Source organism: Anarrhichthys ocellatus, unplaced genomic scaffold (genome assembly GCF_004355925.1).
Source record: "Anarrhichthys ocellatus isolate YVR2014 unplaced genomic scaffold, GSC_Weel_1.0 scaffold132, whole genome shotgun sequence".
Taxonomy (NCBI): Eukaryota; Metazoa; Chordata; class Actinopteri; order Perciformes; family Anarhichadidae; genus Anarrhichthys; species Anarrhichthys ocellatus.
In genome coordinates, this window is record NW_022280162.1 from 509,798 (window position 1) to 525,454 (window position 15,657).

At 41.3% G+C, this 15,657-nt stretch overlaps 1 protein-coding gene across 2 annotated transcripts in view; it reads right to left on the bottom strand.

Moving 5' to 3' along the window:
- Window positions 1–1,325: 1,325 nt before the first annotated feature.
- The window catches only part of LOC116399844 (copine-4-like), a 39,087-nt gene continuing 24,755 nt past the window's right edge, over window positions 1,326–15,657 (bottom strand). For both annotated transcript variants that reach the window (XM_031877275.1, XM_031877274.1), the window contains 6 exons: window positions 12,921–13,054; window positions 12,011–12,065; window positions 10,632–10,683; window positions 9,417–9,550; window positions 8,516–8,752; window positions 1,326–4,915 (listed from right to left, as the gene is read on the bottom strand). In XM_031877275.1, the coding sequence (XP_031733135.1) occupies window positions 4,784–4,915; window positions 8,516–8,752; window positions 9,417–9,550; window positions 10,632–10,683; window positions 12,011–12,065; window positions 12,921–13,054 (744 nt within the window). In that variant the 3' untranslated portion in view covers window positions 1,326–4,783. The remainder of the gene's footprint in view (window positions 4,916–8,515; window positions 8,753–9,416; window positions 9,551–10,631; window positions 10,684–12,010; window positions 12,066–12,920; window positions 13,055–15,657) is intronic.

Sequence of the window (15,657 nt, forward strand, 5' to 3'; positions counted from 1 at the left end):
TTTGTCCTGTTGACAGAGTTAATGACCTCCTCTCACCCGTCTCCTCCTCTTCTTGAACTCCTCACGCCTCCGAACAAACGAGGTTTAAACACTACTGCTGCTGTTTGGGAATCGCACTGAGGATGTTGGGTAAGCTGGAAGATTCTCCTTCATTAACACACAGTTCAACACAGGAGGAGCTGATGGATGCAAACAGAATCTGAGAAACTTGAGCCATTTATGAATTCTTCTGTGTTCGCCCCTCTCACTCCAACCAACCTCTCAGAATACACTGAACACACTCCCAAGTTACTGATAAAACTTTTATTATAAGTCAGTTTCTCATTGTTTTGCACACAATACTGCATCTTAACACAACAATAAGTCATGTGTCCCAACACCTGTCCTCCATCTTTTCTCTCTTGGTTCAACCAAACAAAACAATAAATGCAAAGTGCCGGTATGTTTCTTGTACTGACCACAAATAATGAATCCTTCATCACGAAGAACCAAACACTCAAAAGTATATGATATGAATGCAACATGAAACATATGAAGAACAGTCTATAAAGAAGGCTCCTGAAAAGACAACCACGTCATCAGGATTCTTACGAGTGATCTGGTCGATGACGTGCATGATGTGCAAAGTTGATCGCATACAAGTCAAACATCCAGGATCAGGACTCAGGGAGTTTTTCAGAGATGTTGTCAAACTTGGCAAAAGAAGGCAAAAATATTGGACAGGCTAGTTTTTTCATCAAGGTTATGATGCAGAATTAAGGTCTTCTTTTAACACATCACACACCCCATAAAACGTACTATACCCAACACACATTTTCATTTCATTCAATCTGTTGGATCAAGTGTAAAATCATGAAGCCGGAAAATGGTGAACTGGTCCCTTAAGGTTGGAAGCGAGTCACTAACCCAAGTGAAAGAGTTCAAGTGTCTTTCGATGTGAGATGGAACACAATATTGAGTGCAGCATCTGCGGTAATAGAGATGTTTCACCAGCCTTTTGTGTTAAAGAAGGAGCTGAGCCATAATGTGAACCTCTCAAACCCTCACCTGTGCTCATGAGTTTTGGGTAGTGCCCAAAAGAAGAAGATCGATGACAAATTTGTGACTGTAAGGCATCAAGGGCAAGACCCTTGTCCACCTCCTCAGCATGGAAAGGAACCTGTTGAGGTGGTTCCTCTGTGTGAAGGTTCTCTGGGCACTTCCACCTGAGAGGAGACCCCAGGGTAGACCCGGAACACTCTGGAGGGATTGCAAATCTCAGCAGGCCTTCAAAACCCCTCTGGATCCTCCAAGAAAGACTTAACTACCGTGGTTTAGGGGAGGGACTACTTTGCATAGCGTGATCCGGATCCATCAAAGGTTGATTGATGTGAGGGTTGAAGGCAAACCTCTCAATTCTTCCAGTCTACATTCCAACCCTCATCGGTAGGTCATGAGTTTTTGGACACGACCGGAAGAATGAGAACACGAATATGAGAGTGCAGAGCTCAGAAAGAGCTTTGACATCCAGAAAGAGCTGGGAGTAGCAGCTGCTCCTTCATGTTGAGACACTGGGGCAGACCCAGAATTAGTTTGAGGGATTGCTAATCCCAGTTGACCAAGGAATACCTTGGAATCCCTCAGGATGAGCTGGAGGTTGTAGCTGGGGAGAACTTCTGGACTACCTTGTTTATTACCCTTGTGTCATTGAGACGAAGGCCCAAAATGGATGGATGAATTGTGAAGTTTGATCCTGATGTAAGATTTGATCAAACTGTAGAATTTTAGGTTTACATTGGCAAGAATTAAATGAGGGGCTTTATTTAACTTCCCTCAATGGAGCCAGTTAAGATGGTCATGGCATGTGATTAAGTTGTCTCCTGGACGCTTTCTGGAGTTTTTTCCCCCAGCATGTCCTACGAGATGGGGACAGGGGAGAAGAGCCAGAATTTGTTCTCATTATCACTTATCCCATCTGGCCTGGGAAAACCTTGGGATCCCCCAGGAAAAGCTGGAGGATGTGGGAAAAGTATATCTAGAAGTACTAAGTCAAAGGCAGCTGGACTTCTTTCCGATTCTTCAAGATCTTATGCCGATCCTATCATTAAAAAAAGGCTGCCTGGAACCAATCAACTTGTCTTTGACTAAGCACTTCTATCTATACCATGATCTAGATGACAAAGAATCCTTACCTTCACCTGGCAATCGGGACGTCTCGACTACCTTGTTTACCTTGCTGCCACTGGATCTGCATAAGTGGTGGAAAATTGATGGATGGATGAGATGTGAAAAAGTTTTACACTGAAAGTTGTCTAAAGCTGACAGTAAATGTCCTCACAACAATGTGGTTGCACCCTTATAAAGGTCCGGATGCCAGATGTGATTGTTCCAGACTGAACAATAAAAGGAAATGTGAACCAGTAGCAGTATAATCAAAGACAGAAAGAGAGATGGGCAGGTGTTGTGGCACAAAGTGAACAAAATCTATCACCATAGTCTAAAAATCTCTCCAAGGATACTCAGGTTGTGCTTTTAAATCTACTCACACATTGTCATTTACACATGAACATGCTTCAGAGTAGAACATCGCCATCATCGGGTACATTGTAAACATCATTATTACTCTTATTACTCACTACCAGGAAACAGAAACCACAAGGACCGAGGAGTCCTGCATGGAGATTTGCATGCAAAACAACAGTTCATGCATCTGCCTCGCCTTAGAAAAACAACAGTAGAGGATGCAGACGTCTGTGAAGGCAGCTTGCTTGTTCATCTGGCAGAGATCCAAAATGCTTTACAACGTACGAACCTTACGAAATTTAGCAAAATATCGATAAACTCTTATAAAACCAAACCAGCAGGGGGGGTGGGGGGTTTCATACATTCCGTCATCGACTGTTTCCCTGCCTGTCATTCTGTCTGCAGGGAAGCAGCCTTTGGATTGGTCAGTGTCGTGTGTTTGTGTGCTATTAACGTCCGTTAAAAACACTCCTGAATGTTACAATCAGCTCAGCCTCTGCAGGTCCCGCATGCACAACGGATGCTAAAGGTGCGACAGTCAGCATTTTTACACATTGAACCCAAGTTGGACCACAAGATAAGATACGAAGTTCTTCCTCACTTCACTGATATTTTTAGTGCTACTCTGCCTCATTTCCCAGAAACCTCTACGACTTCACTAGATGACTCATGATGGCGGCTGCGAGTGTTTCGTGTCCAATCACACATGAAAACTGGCACCGCCAATGCCTGGTGATGTGGTGACTACTTAAAGGCCTCGTTGGCGAGCTACTGTGGCTGGTGAATAACTGTCGACATGCTAGCTAGACAGTAATTTGCAGACGCTAGTCAGCCAAAACAGCTCAACAGACTCGCCTACTTGCTACTAGTTAGCTAACTTCTGGTCAGCAGATTAGCTGGTTAAGTTGCTAACTGGACTTAAGTGTATCTATAATTTAAAGTTTAGATTGTACCATACATTTTGGCAGTTAATACTGTGACATAGGAGGATTATGTAAGATTGGATGGTGCGAAAAAGCAAATATGACAACTTTTGGACACAAAACGGTTTCCAATTGGTCAACACGACAAACACGAGTCAGCAACTTTCTTCTACGTGAAATCTCTGCATAGATTACTTTGCCTCCGTGGGCAAATTCCACTGAAATAAACTGATTCTGATAATGAAATGTTTAACCCGATATCACGATAAGGCGTATAAATAAATATCATCATTTCCACGTGTCATTACTACGCATTTTAGACTCGTCACTCAACGCCACGTTGTTTCAGTAACACGATCATCTTTACGTTCAAGCAACAAAACTACGGTGAAAGCAGAAATTTAGGTAAAACATCATGGTTGGTCTTAGAATAACAACGTAAACTGAGTAAAACAAGAAAACATGTCACAAGCAAAACTTAAGAAGAAATTACTCTTTCAGAATTTGCAAATTGCCATGTTGTTCATACGCCAATTGGTGAGAGCGGGCTGGAGAAGCCGCTTTCATTGTAAACAGTATCATTAAAGAAAAGAGAAACACAAACATTAGCTACAATTCTAAAAAAGCTCAACCAAAGTAATGCTACATAGCTAGCAAATGTGCTTTAAAAAACAGGCTATTATTGGCTACTAGTAAGTGTAAACTCTGCTTTCTAGTGGGAAGTAAAACTTGGATCACGACGTGAAGGATGTTACCCCCACGTGATACGAGTTCTAAGGTATTACCCCTCGTGTCCCGTACTCAGGTCTGCAAAACAAAACGATGTCTTGGTTCTTATGCGTGATCAACAAGACTTCCTGTTCTTCTGTGTTCAGGAACACTAGAAGTGGGAAACACATCGACCACGAATTATTTGCTTGAAAAACACGCTTTAGCTCCACAAACCGTCAGCATCATTGCAGGGTTTGATGAACTACATTGCATCAGGACACGCCGCTCCCCTCGTTACGGAAAGCACACGTTTTATCACATCGCTCTTTGAATTGTTGCTCCTCAGCTACTTTGACTGTTTTGGTAAACCACTGTAACCAGCACCTGCACCTGCTACGCTACTCTTTTTTTTTTTGTGCCATAAAGCAATCCATCAGAACTTCCTATTGGTCCAACCTGTAAAATCCCTCCCAACGTAAAATGCAGTGTGGAGTCTGATCAAATCTTTAAATGAGCCCCTTCCTCGTGGCAAAATGCTGCATGCAGCACCTTTAACATGCGCATCAACAAAGAACAAAAGACAGTAAACATTATTCTCAGTCTGGGAGAGGTTGTGCTGTCTGAGGGTGGGGGAGGGGCGGCGGCGCTCAGGGGCCGAACTGCCTGGAAGACTGGTACTGGCTGGGCACTTTGGGCTTGATGCCCTTGCTGTTGTAGTAGTCAACCACCTGGTTGGGCACCTCTGCTAACACACTCTTAGCCAGAGCAGCTGGAGACGCCTGAGGAGGAGACAGAAGGAAAATCATGCTGGATATGTGGTTCAATCTACAAACAGGAGACAGGCTGCTCATTCAAGTGTTCGTCTCTGAGAAAAACAGGCGTTGGAATGAACAGGACAAACATTCTAGGTTCCTATTTGAAGGATTATTGTCATGGTTTCACATTTTATAGACAATTTATCATGAATCCCCTTCACATTCAAATTTTCCCATCATCCATCAGGGTTTTTAAGACTTTCTTTGTTCCAGACAGCCATTTGTTCCAGTTCATTACTGTACATGGTGAAAATCAAACTGCAGAGAGTAAACCTTCTGCAGATCCATCACAATAATCAAGTTGTAAGCAAGAACTGTTCTCTAAAATTCTCACTTTATAGATGCTTTGAGTTGGCTGCTGAAAACAGCAACAATGGTGGTTTTATGAGGACAGAGGTGTCAGTCTAACTTTAACTTTTCACTTCAGATCGCAATTTTCTTTCTCTGGATATTCAACAATTTGCAGCCGAGTCTGAAGCGGCTGGAATGAGAAGTCAGCACCTCGGAGTCTGAGCCAAAGGTTCTCTTTCAGGAAGTGGTTCTCCAAAGGAGGTTCAGTATTCTGGGGGAACTTGTTAAAGAACAAAAGGAACATGGAGCATGAGACAGATTGGAGTGGCGTCAGCAGAGATGCAGGTATTGTATCGACTGTAGAGGAATATGAGCCTCGAGATCAAGTTCTCGATATACGGATATACGGCTGACCTAATAATAAGGATGAAAAGAAAAAAATAATTAGATTGTGGCTGTAAGAGGTTGAAACTAGTTTACTTGGCAGAGCTCAGACATCTGGAAGGAGAACCACTGCTCCTTCGTGTCCAAATGACCCAGTTGAGGTGATTCAGGATTCAACTGATCTGGATTCCCCCCGTGGAGGTTTTCATGAGCATGTCCAAGCTGGGTGGACATCTCAAAGCTGATCTAAAGCTCACTGGGGGGATTATACATCCAATCAGGCCATGGGAACACAAGGAGCTGCAGGACAAAAGGCTGACGAGAAGAACTAAACAGACACCAAATTTGATGCTAACGCTAACGTTAGCTGTTCTGGCTAGCCCCCCTGTTCCGTGACGGACGTATTTAACGTTGGCAAGTACGTATCAGCCGCTGCTGGGCTATCTCAGGGTGTATTGTCCTTTTTATTTGGTTGTTGGAGTCGCTGTCATGGTGATTGTCGTACATTATTGGGTGTCGAGAAGGGGAAGACATTGTGCTGAAGGCCCAACATTCAGAGACAACAATAGTCCGAAAAATGTCCCATTGAACAGTTTGTTACCCTGAAAACAAACGGCCATTGTTCTGAAAAAAACACCCTCTTGCCATGAAGTACATGAATGATTATTATGCAGAACAATACTTTTAATGACGTCGGTTGGAACAAAGTATTTCATCAGCTAAACATATTTCCTCAGGTTGAAATCAGCTGAAATCTGAGTATTTTTTTCCCCAACAAAAGTTCTGCAGTGGTTTAAAAACATTCATAAAAACCTGCACAAAATCAGTTTTTTATAAATGTATCCATGCAAATATTTCGGACAATAATCCGTTCTTTGTGATAGCTGCAATATTTCCTGAGCCCATTCTAGTTCCCCAGAGGATAAACCCCTCTCGCGTCAGCCTCAGGACTTGGCTGTCACTACCTAATGTGTCCTTACTGTTTGCTTTATAATAATCAGTGTCTTTGTTGTCCAGAGAGGTTTCTGTTCACCATGAAACAGGGCGATGATTCAACCTATTTAACAATGCAATAAATCAAATTGACTAATATTCGACTGTTAGAGATGATCGATCTGCGGTTGTTTTATTTTATTGGAAATAACCTGAAATGAGTTGCTGCCTTGTAACAGATCAGAGAGGAACGTACAAGATTAGTAACTACTAATATAGAGATTCAGCCCCATAAATATATGCACACAAAATGAAAACATAGATATTGTACGGACTATATGGCAGAGTGGATTCTACTTTTGGGAGAAATCCCAGACAGCAGCAGTTAGAGAGTCTCGGCCTCGTTCTGCTGCTGTCAAATGAGAATTTGCTTCATTTTGGTCCACAGACAGAAAGTCTCTTTCATCACACAGATTAAACCCAGGAGGGAAGAAATATACCCAGTGTCTGTAAAAATGAGTCCAAACTGAGGAGATACAGTAGAGCCTGTAACCTTGTTAAAGACTTGAAATTCATTTTGAGAGAAATAAATTATTTCCCACTTATGACTGCTTGGCAGATTGCCACCTCGTCTCCTTTTCTTAAAATGTGAAAATCTAATTTCCTCAATAACTTCACACTCCCGTCCTCCTCCACTTCCAATACGCTCTGATCCAGATTCAACACTCCTCTTCTTGGCTTATTGCTCTCACAGTCATCCACAGCTCCAATATTTCTGGGGGTCAGACAAAGTTATTTATACACACACACACACTGTATCATGTTATATCAAGAAGACATCTTTCACAGTAACACACCATCTGCTGCCCATACTTAGAGGCTTTTAGCGCCTGATAACAGCTGAACATGTACATAATAATGACTTCATTTACAGGGAAAACAACAAGTGCTTCAACAGCGAGGAACAACAGATTATAACAAAATGAGGAAATTATTCTTTTGGTCCACCTCCCACTGATGATGTTGTTCTTGACTACAACGAGGGCCACAAAGTCAATCGTAGCTCATTTTAATTAAAAGGTCATTTGTTTTGTAGATTGTTTTCACTTATTGCTGATTGAAGGTAATTACTTCCTGCTGCTCTCCTTTCACAGTAAAAGCATTGCATTTACAACTCATTGTAAAGCAGCTGTAGGAACATAATGACATTGTCACTGAGGTTAGCACAGACTTACATACTATGTGTTAAGATGATGCCCGTCGAGGTGTCCGTTATCATGAATTAATGGACCACTTGAATACGTTCAGGGTCCTCAAAGTCCATTAATTCCTGATAAAGGACACCTCCATATCCCACTAATACCACGGTCACTTTCCAATGCCCCCCCCAAAAATGAAAACAATTAAATTATATTTTCATGCCTTTTGCTGCCAAAACGATTCCTTGGTAACCCTGTGGGTTTGACTAATACCTGGAAACGCGATGCTAGCTAGAGTCAAAATCAACAACAAATGGTGTATTAACTGTCATTTTGTTCTTGTCTTTGTGTTGATCTCATCTTCTATTTGATTGTCTAGTTTAGTTCGATATCGACCCATTCTCATTCCCAACCCGTCACCTGCAGACGCTTGGTCGGGACCTTTTGGCCTCAAAGCTACCTGCTTAGCTTTAGTAAAGTATCGAGGCAGCGTTGACTCAGTTGTGCAAAGGACGCCAACAGCGGCATCCTAGGGGACAGTCTCTAGCAACAGAAAATAATATTGTGTCCCACAAGGAACAAAGAATCTTGAAAATAGGAAACAATAAAGGACCTAAAATCGCTCCTTGTGGAACTCCTCTGTAGAAAAGAACTCTAGGACAAAGACAGCAACAAAGAAAGTCACTGCCGGCTAGACAAATGAACATCTGTGTTGAACTGGAAACAGATGTTTTTTAAGTCCATCCGATAGACTCACGTGTTTGAAGTTGCGGAAGGGGACGAACTGGACGATGTCCCGGAGGACGGGCTCTCCTTTGGGCGATCGCAGGATCCCGTCGTCGCCGTCCAGCATCTGCATGTCGCTGAAGTCGGCGTTCCCGATGCCAACGATGATGACGGACATCGGGAGGTGGGAGGCCTGGACGATGGCCTCCCTCGTGTCGGCCATGTCGGTGATGACGCCGTCCGTCAGGATCAGCAGGATAAAGTATTGCTGCGAGACATCGTAAAAACAATCGAAGGTTCTCAGGTTGACGTAGTTAACATATATATTTTTTATCTTTAAAAAATTAACTGAAAATATAATATTGACTATATAACTATATAAGATATGTCAAAGAGGATCTTTTACGTAATCACAAATATGAAGCTAAAATCAAAAAAATCACAACATGAAAAAGACAAAAAATAAATAATAGACGTCAATGGTGAATTTCTAGATGCACCTGCTGTATTTAAAATGTTTTGCGATGCATCAAACCAACTTCACATCTGCTCTCAAAACGTCAAAAGTGAACCGAACATGACTATAAAGTAACTCAGACCAAAAGAAGTGCAGTTATGTTTTTCTTTTCTTTAATTTTTCATGTATTTGACATTTCTGTTTTCAGGCTGTTTCACTCTCCACCATCTCAAACTGGCTGAAGACGAACGGTGAATAAATTCCACCAGAGTTGTTGCAGTTGTTTTGTTATTTGCTGAAACAATGTCACTTATCCACTCACTCTCTCTCAGATACTCAATAAGTACTTGTCAGGTGATTGGGCGAACCATCTGTCAATCAAGCTGAGGAATGAAAACGCCTTTTCATCATGAAGTCTTTAGTTTTTTTTGACCATAAAGCATGGGATGCTTTAGGGGGCGGGGCTACATCTCACCATGGCCTCTTTGGTGTGGACCTCCTGCGAGGCGGAGTTGGCGACCTTCTGGATGATGGGGGCGATGTTGGTGGGACCGTAGAGCTGCAGTTTGGGGAGGCAGGCCTGGTAGGCCTCCACCACGCCCTGGATACCTGACAGCAAACATACATCAGAGTCAAGAAGCACAAACATGAATTCACTCAAACACAGGAATCTGAAAAACATCCCTGATTTTGAGAAAACTTCTGATAATTTTCTATCTTTTTTGACACATTCCTGAACATTAAATCTTTTTAATGGTTCCAATGTTTCCTCCACAAACACAACCAGACTCTGGAGGACCAGTCAGGTTCACTCCGTGTCTCTCTGAATGTGTTTAGAGGCGTCCCAGCATGCTCGGCGGCAGCAGTGGTGTGGTTTAGTGTCTCCTTCCTTCAGACACACACACACACACACACACACACACACACAGAGTCTTAATTAAAAGTGTCTCTCTGAGCTCATCAATGACATTTACAGCCGAGAGGGCGAGAGACCTTCAGCTGAACTCTCTCTCTCTCTCTCTCTCTCTCTCTCTAACAGTTTCACCCTGGTTCCAGTCTTTGTGCTAAGCTAGGCTAACAGTTTCCCCCTGCTTCCAGTCTTTGTGCTAAGCTAGGCTAACAGTTTCCCTTGCTTCCAGTCTTTGTGCTAAGCTAGGCTAACAGTTTCCCTCGCTTCCAGTCTTTGTGCTAAGCTACACATGGCAAAACCTTGTCTACATTCCAGTTAATTCCACTAATTTACATTATTATATTTTGCATATATTATTTCTCTACATTTTAATTCTGCAGTATTTTATGTCTTGAATTCAAATTTTTACTTAAAAAACTTAATTTCATCTGACAATTAAATAACTTTATAACTTTAACTAAATGGAATAAGATTGTGTATCTAATAGAGTTAGCTGAATGTTTTTATCATCAGTGAATCAGCTTCATAGTTTCTCAATTTAGCAATTAATTAAAATGATAAAAAAAAGTCAATTTTCACACTGAGTGGAGCTTTAAAGGAGTTCATCGGACTCCTTCACCTCCTCTGACTGACGGAGCTCCTTCGATCCGCCGCCTCGTCATCACCAAACTGATTCTCGGATCAAAGAGTTTCTCTGACTTCTGAAGCTCAATATCAAACATTTGACTCTTTTTATATCATTCTCTTTTTCAAAGAGAACGAGAAAATTAAAGCTCCTACCTGCACACTCTGGGTTCTCCTCGTTAAAATTCACTGCAAAGTCGTGGGAGACCTGGAGGAGGAGGAAAGAGGAGGAAGAGGAGGAGGAGGAGGAGAGGGAGAGAGAGAGGGGAGATACAGGAAGTCTGTTTGATCTCATCATCAGAAAAAAAAACAATGACATCATCCCCCCCCCCCCCTCTCTCTCTCTCTCTCCTCACCTTCCTCCTCTTCATAATTTTCTTCTTCTTGACGTGTAATAGGAGCAGTTGGCCCCCCCAGGAGATTTTGTATCTTATTTTTATGCTCATGGTTAATATGAACTACCCGATCAATGAATGAATTGAAATGTTTATTTATGAAGTAAATAAAGAATAAAGTCAGTGAAGTGACTCTTGTTAGTTTCTCTGTTATTTATGTTTTATTTTGTACAAACAGGAGACGGATTATACCGATAAAGCTTTAATAAAATAAACAAAACATGAACACCTTATGATTATAATATGGGGAAGATTTGTGAATGATTAATAAATGAATAACTGTGAACAGAGGCATGTGTTGGTATTTCACTTCAGAGGAAGATAAATAAATAAATACAAATAAATAAAAGTAACTCAATTAATAAATAAGTAAATAAATGGTAATAACACAAAAAATATATAAATAAAAATAAACAATTAAAATATGAATCAGAATATGGAAAAATAATATTAATAATGATGATAATAATAATATTAAAATTTAAACAAGTAAATTAATGTATTAATTATTATAAATGGTATTAAACTCATACTTTATTGTATTTGTCTGTTATATTGCTGTACTATACATATATAATGTTTTACTACAGTACTATATGTCACTTCATATATCCTGTACTTTATTATGTTAATATGTTTTACTGTTTTATTAAATTATATAATAGGCCTTTGTTATATTTCTACATTAAAAGTGTTTTTACTCAATCCTGAGGTTTTCATATTTTGGTGTAAACTGTCACTTTAATTACTCTTGTATAGTTTGTATGTTGTAGCTTTATATACCTCTTATTATTTATAATTATTATGTTTGCTAACATTAGCCACCATAAGCTAGCGTTCAAGAAAAGGCTGAAAGCAACGAAACAAAAGAAAAAGTTGGTCAAAGAGTTGTTTTTTCTCTTTTGTTCTGAAGTCACAAGATCTCACTTTGAATTCCTGCTCTTCAACAACTCGGACGTTGAAACGCAGAGTTTGCAGCTTATTGAATGGAAATAATCAGCATCAGACAAGCAGCATGCCGCAAGGCATCATGGGAAGAGAAGTGAAGGAGCAGCACCCCGGGGTGACGAGGAGGAGGCCGGCTGGTAATTACCAGAGCCCCCCCCCCCCCTGAAAACAGAGAGCATGCTGGGACATTACCTTGTAGTCAGGAGGGATCTGAGCTCCGAAGCCAAACGCCGGGAACATTTTGTCACTGAGTGAAGAAAAAAGAAAGAAAAGAAAGTCAGAGAGTAAAAATGGAAACGAGGGTCTGTGATTGGCTGCTGAGTTAACGAGCTCATTCAGACCGGCCGCTACTTCAACACAAAGCACAGAAATGACTTCTGATTGGCTGTGAGAGCGTCAGCTGATGACTTCCTGCTCGGATCGTCTCATTGATGTCCAGATCAAAAAGCTTGGGACAGAATCATTTCTATAAAAATAGTTTGTTCCTCGTGTGAAACAAGAAGTTTTTGTCATGTAACTTGCGTACGTCAGTAACGGCACTTCTGTGATTATTTTAATGATCTTTTTAACTAAACCTAACTAAGCTGTTTCCTGTGAAGACAGAAGTTGATTTTGAAAAGACTGTATTCATGTAACGAGCAGAAATTGACACGTGTTGCTGGACTTTCGAAGGAAAACGAACAATAAATGAGGAGTAACGTTTGTCTCTGATTGGTACGTATGTATGAGGAAACACTTAAATACACTACAGGAGTTCCTCAAACTGAACCCTGCAGACAGAAAGATCTTCAGGGTTTTTCTATTCACTGAGAATAAAGTACAACCTTTCTAAAGCTGTGACATTATAAAAGTGAAGCCTGAAGGTTTGAACAGTCTCTCAGCCAGAAGAAATGAAACCTGGCAGCTTCAAAAACCCAAATACAAGAAGACAAAGAAGGTAGAACTAAGAGCATGAGAGGAGATGTGTTGTTCTATCAGCGCTTCTCTATCTGAATAAAACATTTAGTTACAGGAACAGAAGCTCAGGTTGTCGTTCTGAGTGTACTGTCCCTTTAATGAATGGACTCCTCTGATTGGCTGCTGCGCTGTGACTCAGACCCACCTGTCGTAGTCCTGGCAGATCTCCCCCACGGCCACCAGGGCCTTCAGGTACTCATTGGGCTGGTACGGGTGGATGTAGTGCAGAGAGCAGCTGTTTCGAGGATCTCCGTTAGACGCCGTGAAGTCGATGGCTACCTGGAGACACGGCGACCAATCAGAGACCAGCATCAGTTAGTCGGCTAGCGAACACATTGGCTGGTTTACTACAGCTGTCTGAACCCAAAATAAACTGATTTAACTGCAATAAACGGATCAAAAAAGATGCAGAAACAACTACATAATAATGCCGACCTGTAAAAAGTCTGGATTCATGTTTTGTTAGTTCTCTCCACAAGACGACAAGTAAATGACTTTTAAATGCTGGTTTTCTGAATGGAGTTTGGATTGATCGGTGCTATGCTATGCTAACATTGTAGCAGCTCCAATCACCACTCAACATAACGTCATATAGGTGTAGATACGGCAGCGTGTCATAGTTTGTACTGTATGGTTTACACACATTTATACTAGTGCTGGGCAAGTTAACGCATTATTATCGCGTTAACGCATTCATTAATTAACGGCGACAATTATCTTATAGCGCGTTAACACATTTTTTAATTTTTTTTTATTTTGAAAGTCCGTTGCTCACTGGCAGCGGTGGAGGAATGGAGACTACTGGACATCACTGTGGTCAACTCAGCAGACACTTACATGCTAGCGGAAAGTTAACGTGAGACAACATCCGGTTTCTTCAGACGAACATCCGGTTTTCAGAATAAGATGCCAACAAAGTATGAATTATATTCACATTAAGTATAAAACATGCTACCTGCATCTCGTGAGTTAAAGGGAAAATACACCTAAATTGTGCGTAAAGTGTCTTTATTCTTTGATTGCTGGGTAACCATCATCACCTCTGAGTTCCGGCATCATAGTGATGAAGAGTAGAGCTGGGTCACCTTCATCACCTCTGAGTTACAGCATCATAGTGATGAAGAGTAGAGCTGCATCACATGCTCTGACTGTCATGAAGACACAACACACACATGTAGATGGAACGTGTGGAACATGTTGTTCCTGTTGCACAGCAGTGGAACGTTTCACACACAGTCACACACTGAGCACAGATAGTGAAGAGATAGAACTGCTGCTGTGTGAAGAGAACACTGCTGCTAACAACAGCCTGATGTGTTTAAAGTGTTTACACACAATGTTATTCACCTTTAGTTCATATAGCAGCACTTTCAAAATAAAAGTGCACAATACACTACTTTTGAATTCATTATTGAACTTTGACATAACAATGCGATTAATCGCGATTAATTGTAATCGTTGCCCAGCACTAATTTATACACATAGTTTTGTCCGGTCTATACTAATACAGAGCCTGAATGAGATGCGTCGCTCCGATGTAAACACACCTATGCGTCATACAGAGAGAGAAAGTTTGCGTCGGGTGAGTGGTGGGAGTTGTGGCTGATGATTCAAACGAACACAGGACTTTCACACAGGAGGCAGATGTTCGTGTTGCTTGTGAAAACAAAGGTCCAATCCCAACGTCCCCCTAAAGCCTGAACCCTCAGGGACTAACTGACGTCACCTGGTAGGTGGTACCTTGATGACAACAAAACATTTTATTATTTAACGTTATTTTAAACGTCTTTGTGGCTCTCTCTTTACGAGACGAGAGGTAATTGTCAAATGTATTTACTTGTTTTTGTCGAAACAGCTTCGATAAGCAAAATTAATACAAATATCTGATTAGTAAACCAGGTGTATATTATAGTTCATGCTTTTATTCCTCTGAGTGCATGTGTTTTAAAGGACCATCTTGAATCCTTAAAGGTACTACAATTAACTTTCATGTTGTGTTGATTCTGTCGCCCCCTGTGGACTAAAGTGGTAGTGTCTCTGAGCACCAGACTCTTTAGAAAACCTCTCATGTTACTGTATCAGGTCTGACAGTCTGCCCTCTCAGTCCTGGTTCTGGTTACGTAACTAATTCATCTAATCTAAGAACACGTTATGTCCCAAAAAACTGGATGAATAAATATATTTATCATGAAGGAAAAACCGACACTTTACCATATTTAGAAATATAGCTTTTCCTTCCCTAAAATAAACTTCAGCGGGTTCTAGAGGGGATCATTGTAAATGCACTAACACAAAGTGCATTCTGTAGTTTCCTCCGGAGACGACGTGAACCAACAAAAACAATCATCTGATTGGAAGCGCTGCTGCAGAGAAAAACACAGCTCCCTCCTGACTCCGCTGCTTTTTCTTTTTACCGAAGCTTCCTCGCTTGTTTACATGCTGAGTGTTTGTGACCCTCCCGGGTGATTAAGACCTCAGTGGAATCGTTCCAGAAGTAGAACAACTGAATGACTGCAGGTTGGAGCAGAGAGCTTCCTGCTGATTAAACATTTAAACATTCGGGAGAGACTTCGCTGCAGGAAGTGAAGCTGTTCAGCTGAGTGTTTAACACGAGTTAACAAACATGTCGGCGCTGAGCAGCATCGTCTTTGTGTCTCTGCCAGACTGAAGCAGTCGAGGTGTATCCCAGCATGCACCAGGGGAGGTTTATTACAATCACACTGTGTTTAGGAAAGTTTAAATCAAGCTGAGATGAACAACAACAGACTCTTTCAGAGTCAAACTAGCCAACTAGCTAATTAGCAGACAGCTCGCTAGCTATCAGGCGGCAAAAAAGTGAAGTCAGAGCTTCATGTGTTAAAGCTGCATTCTCTCTAGTGTCC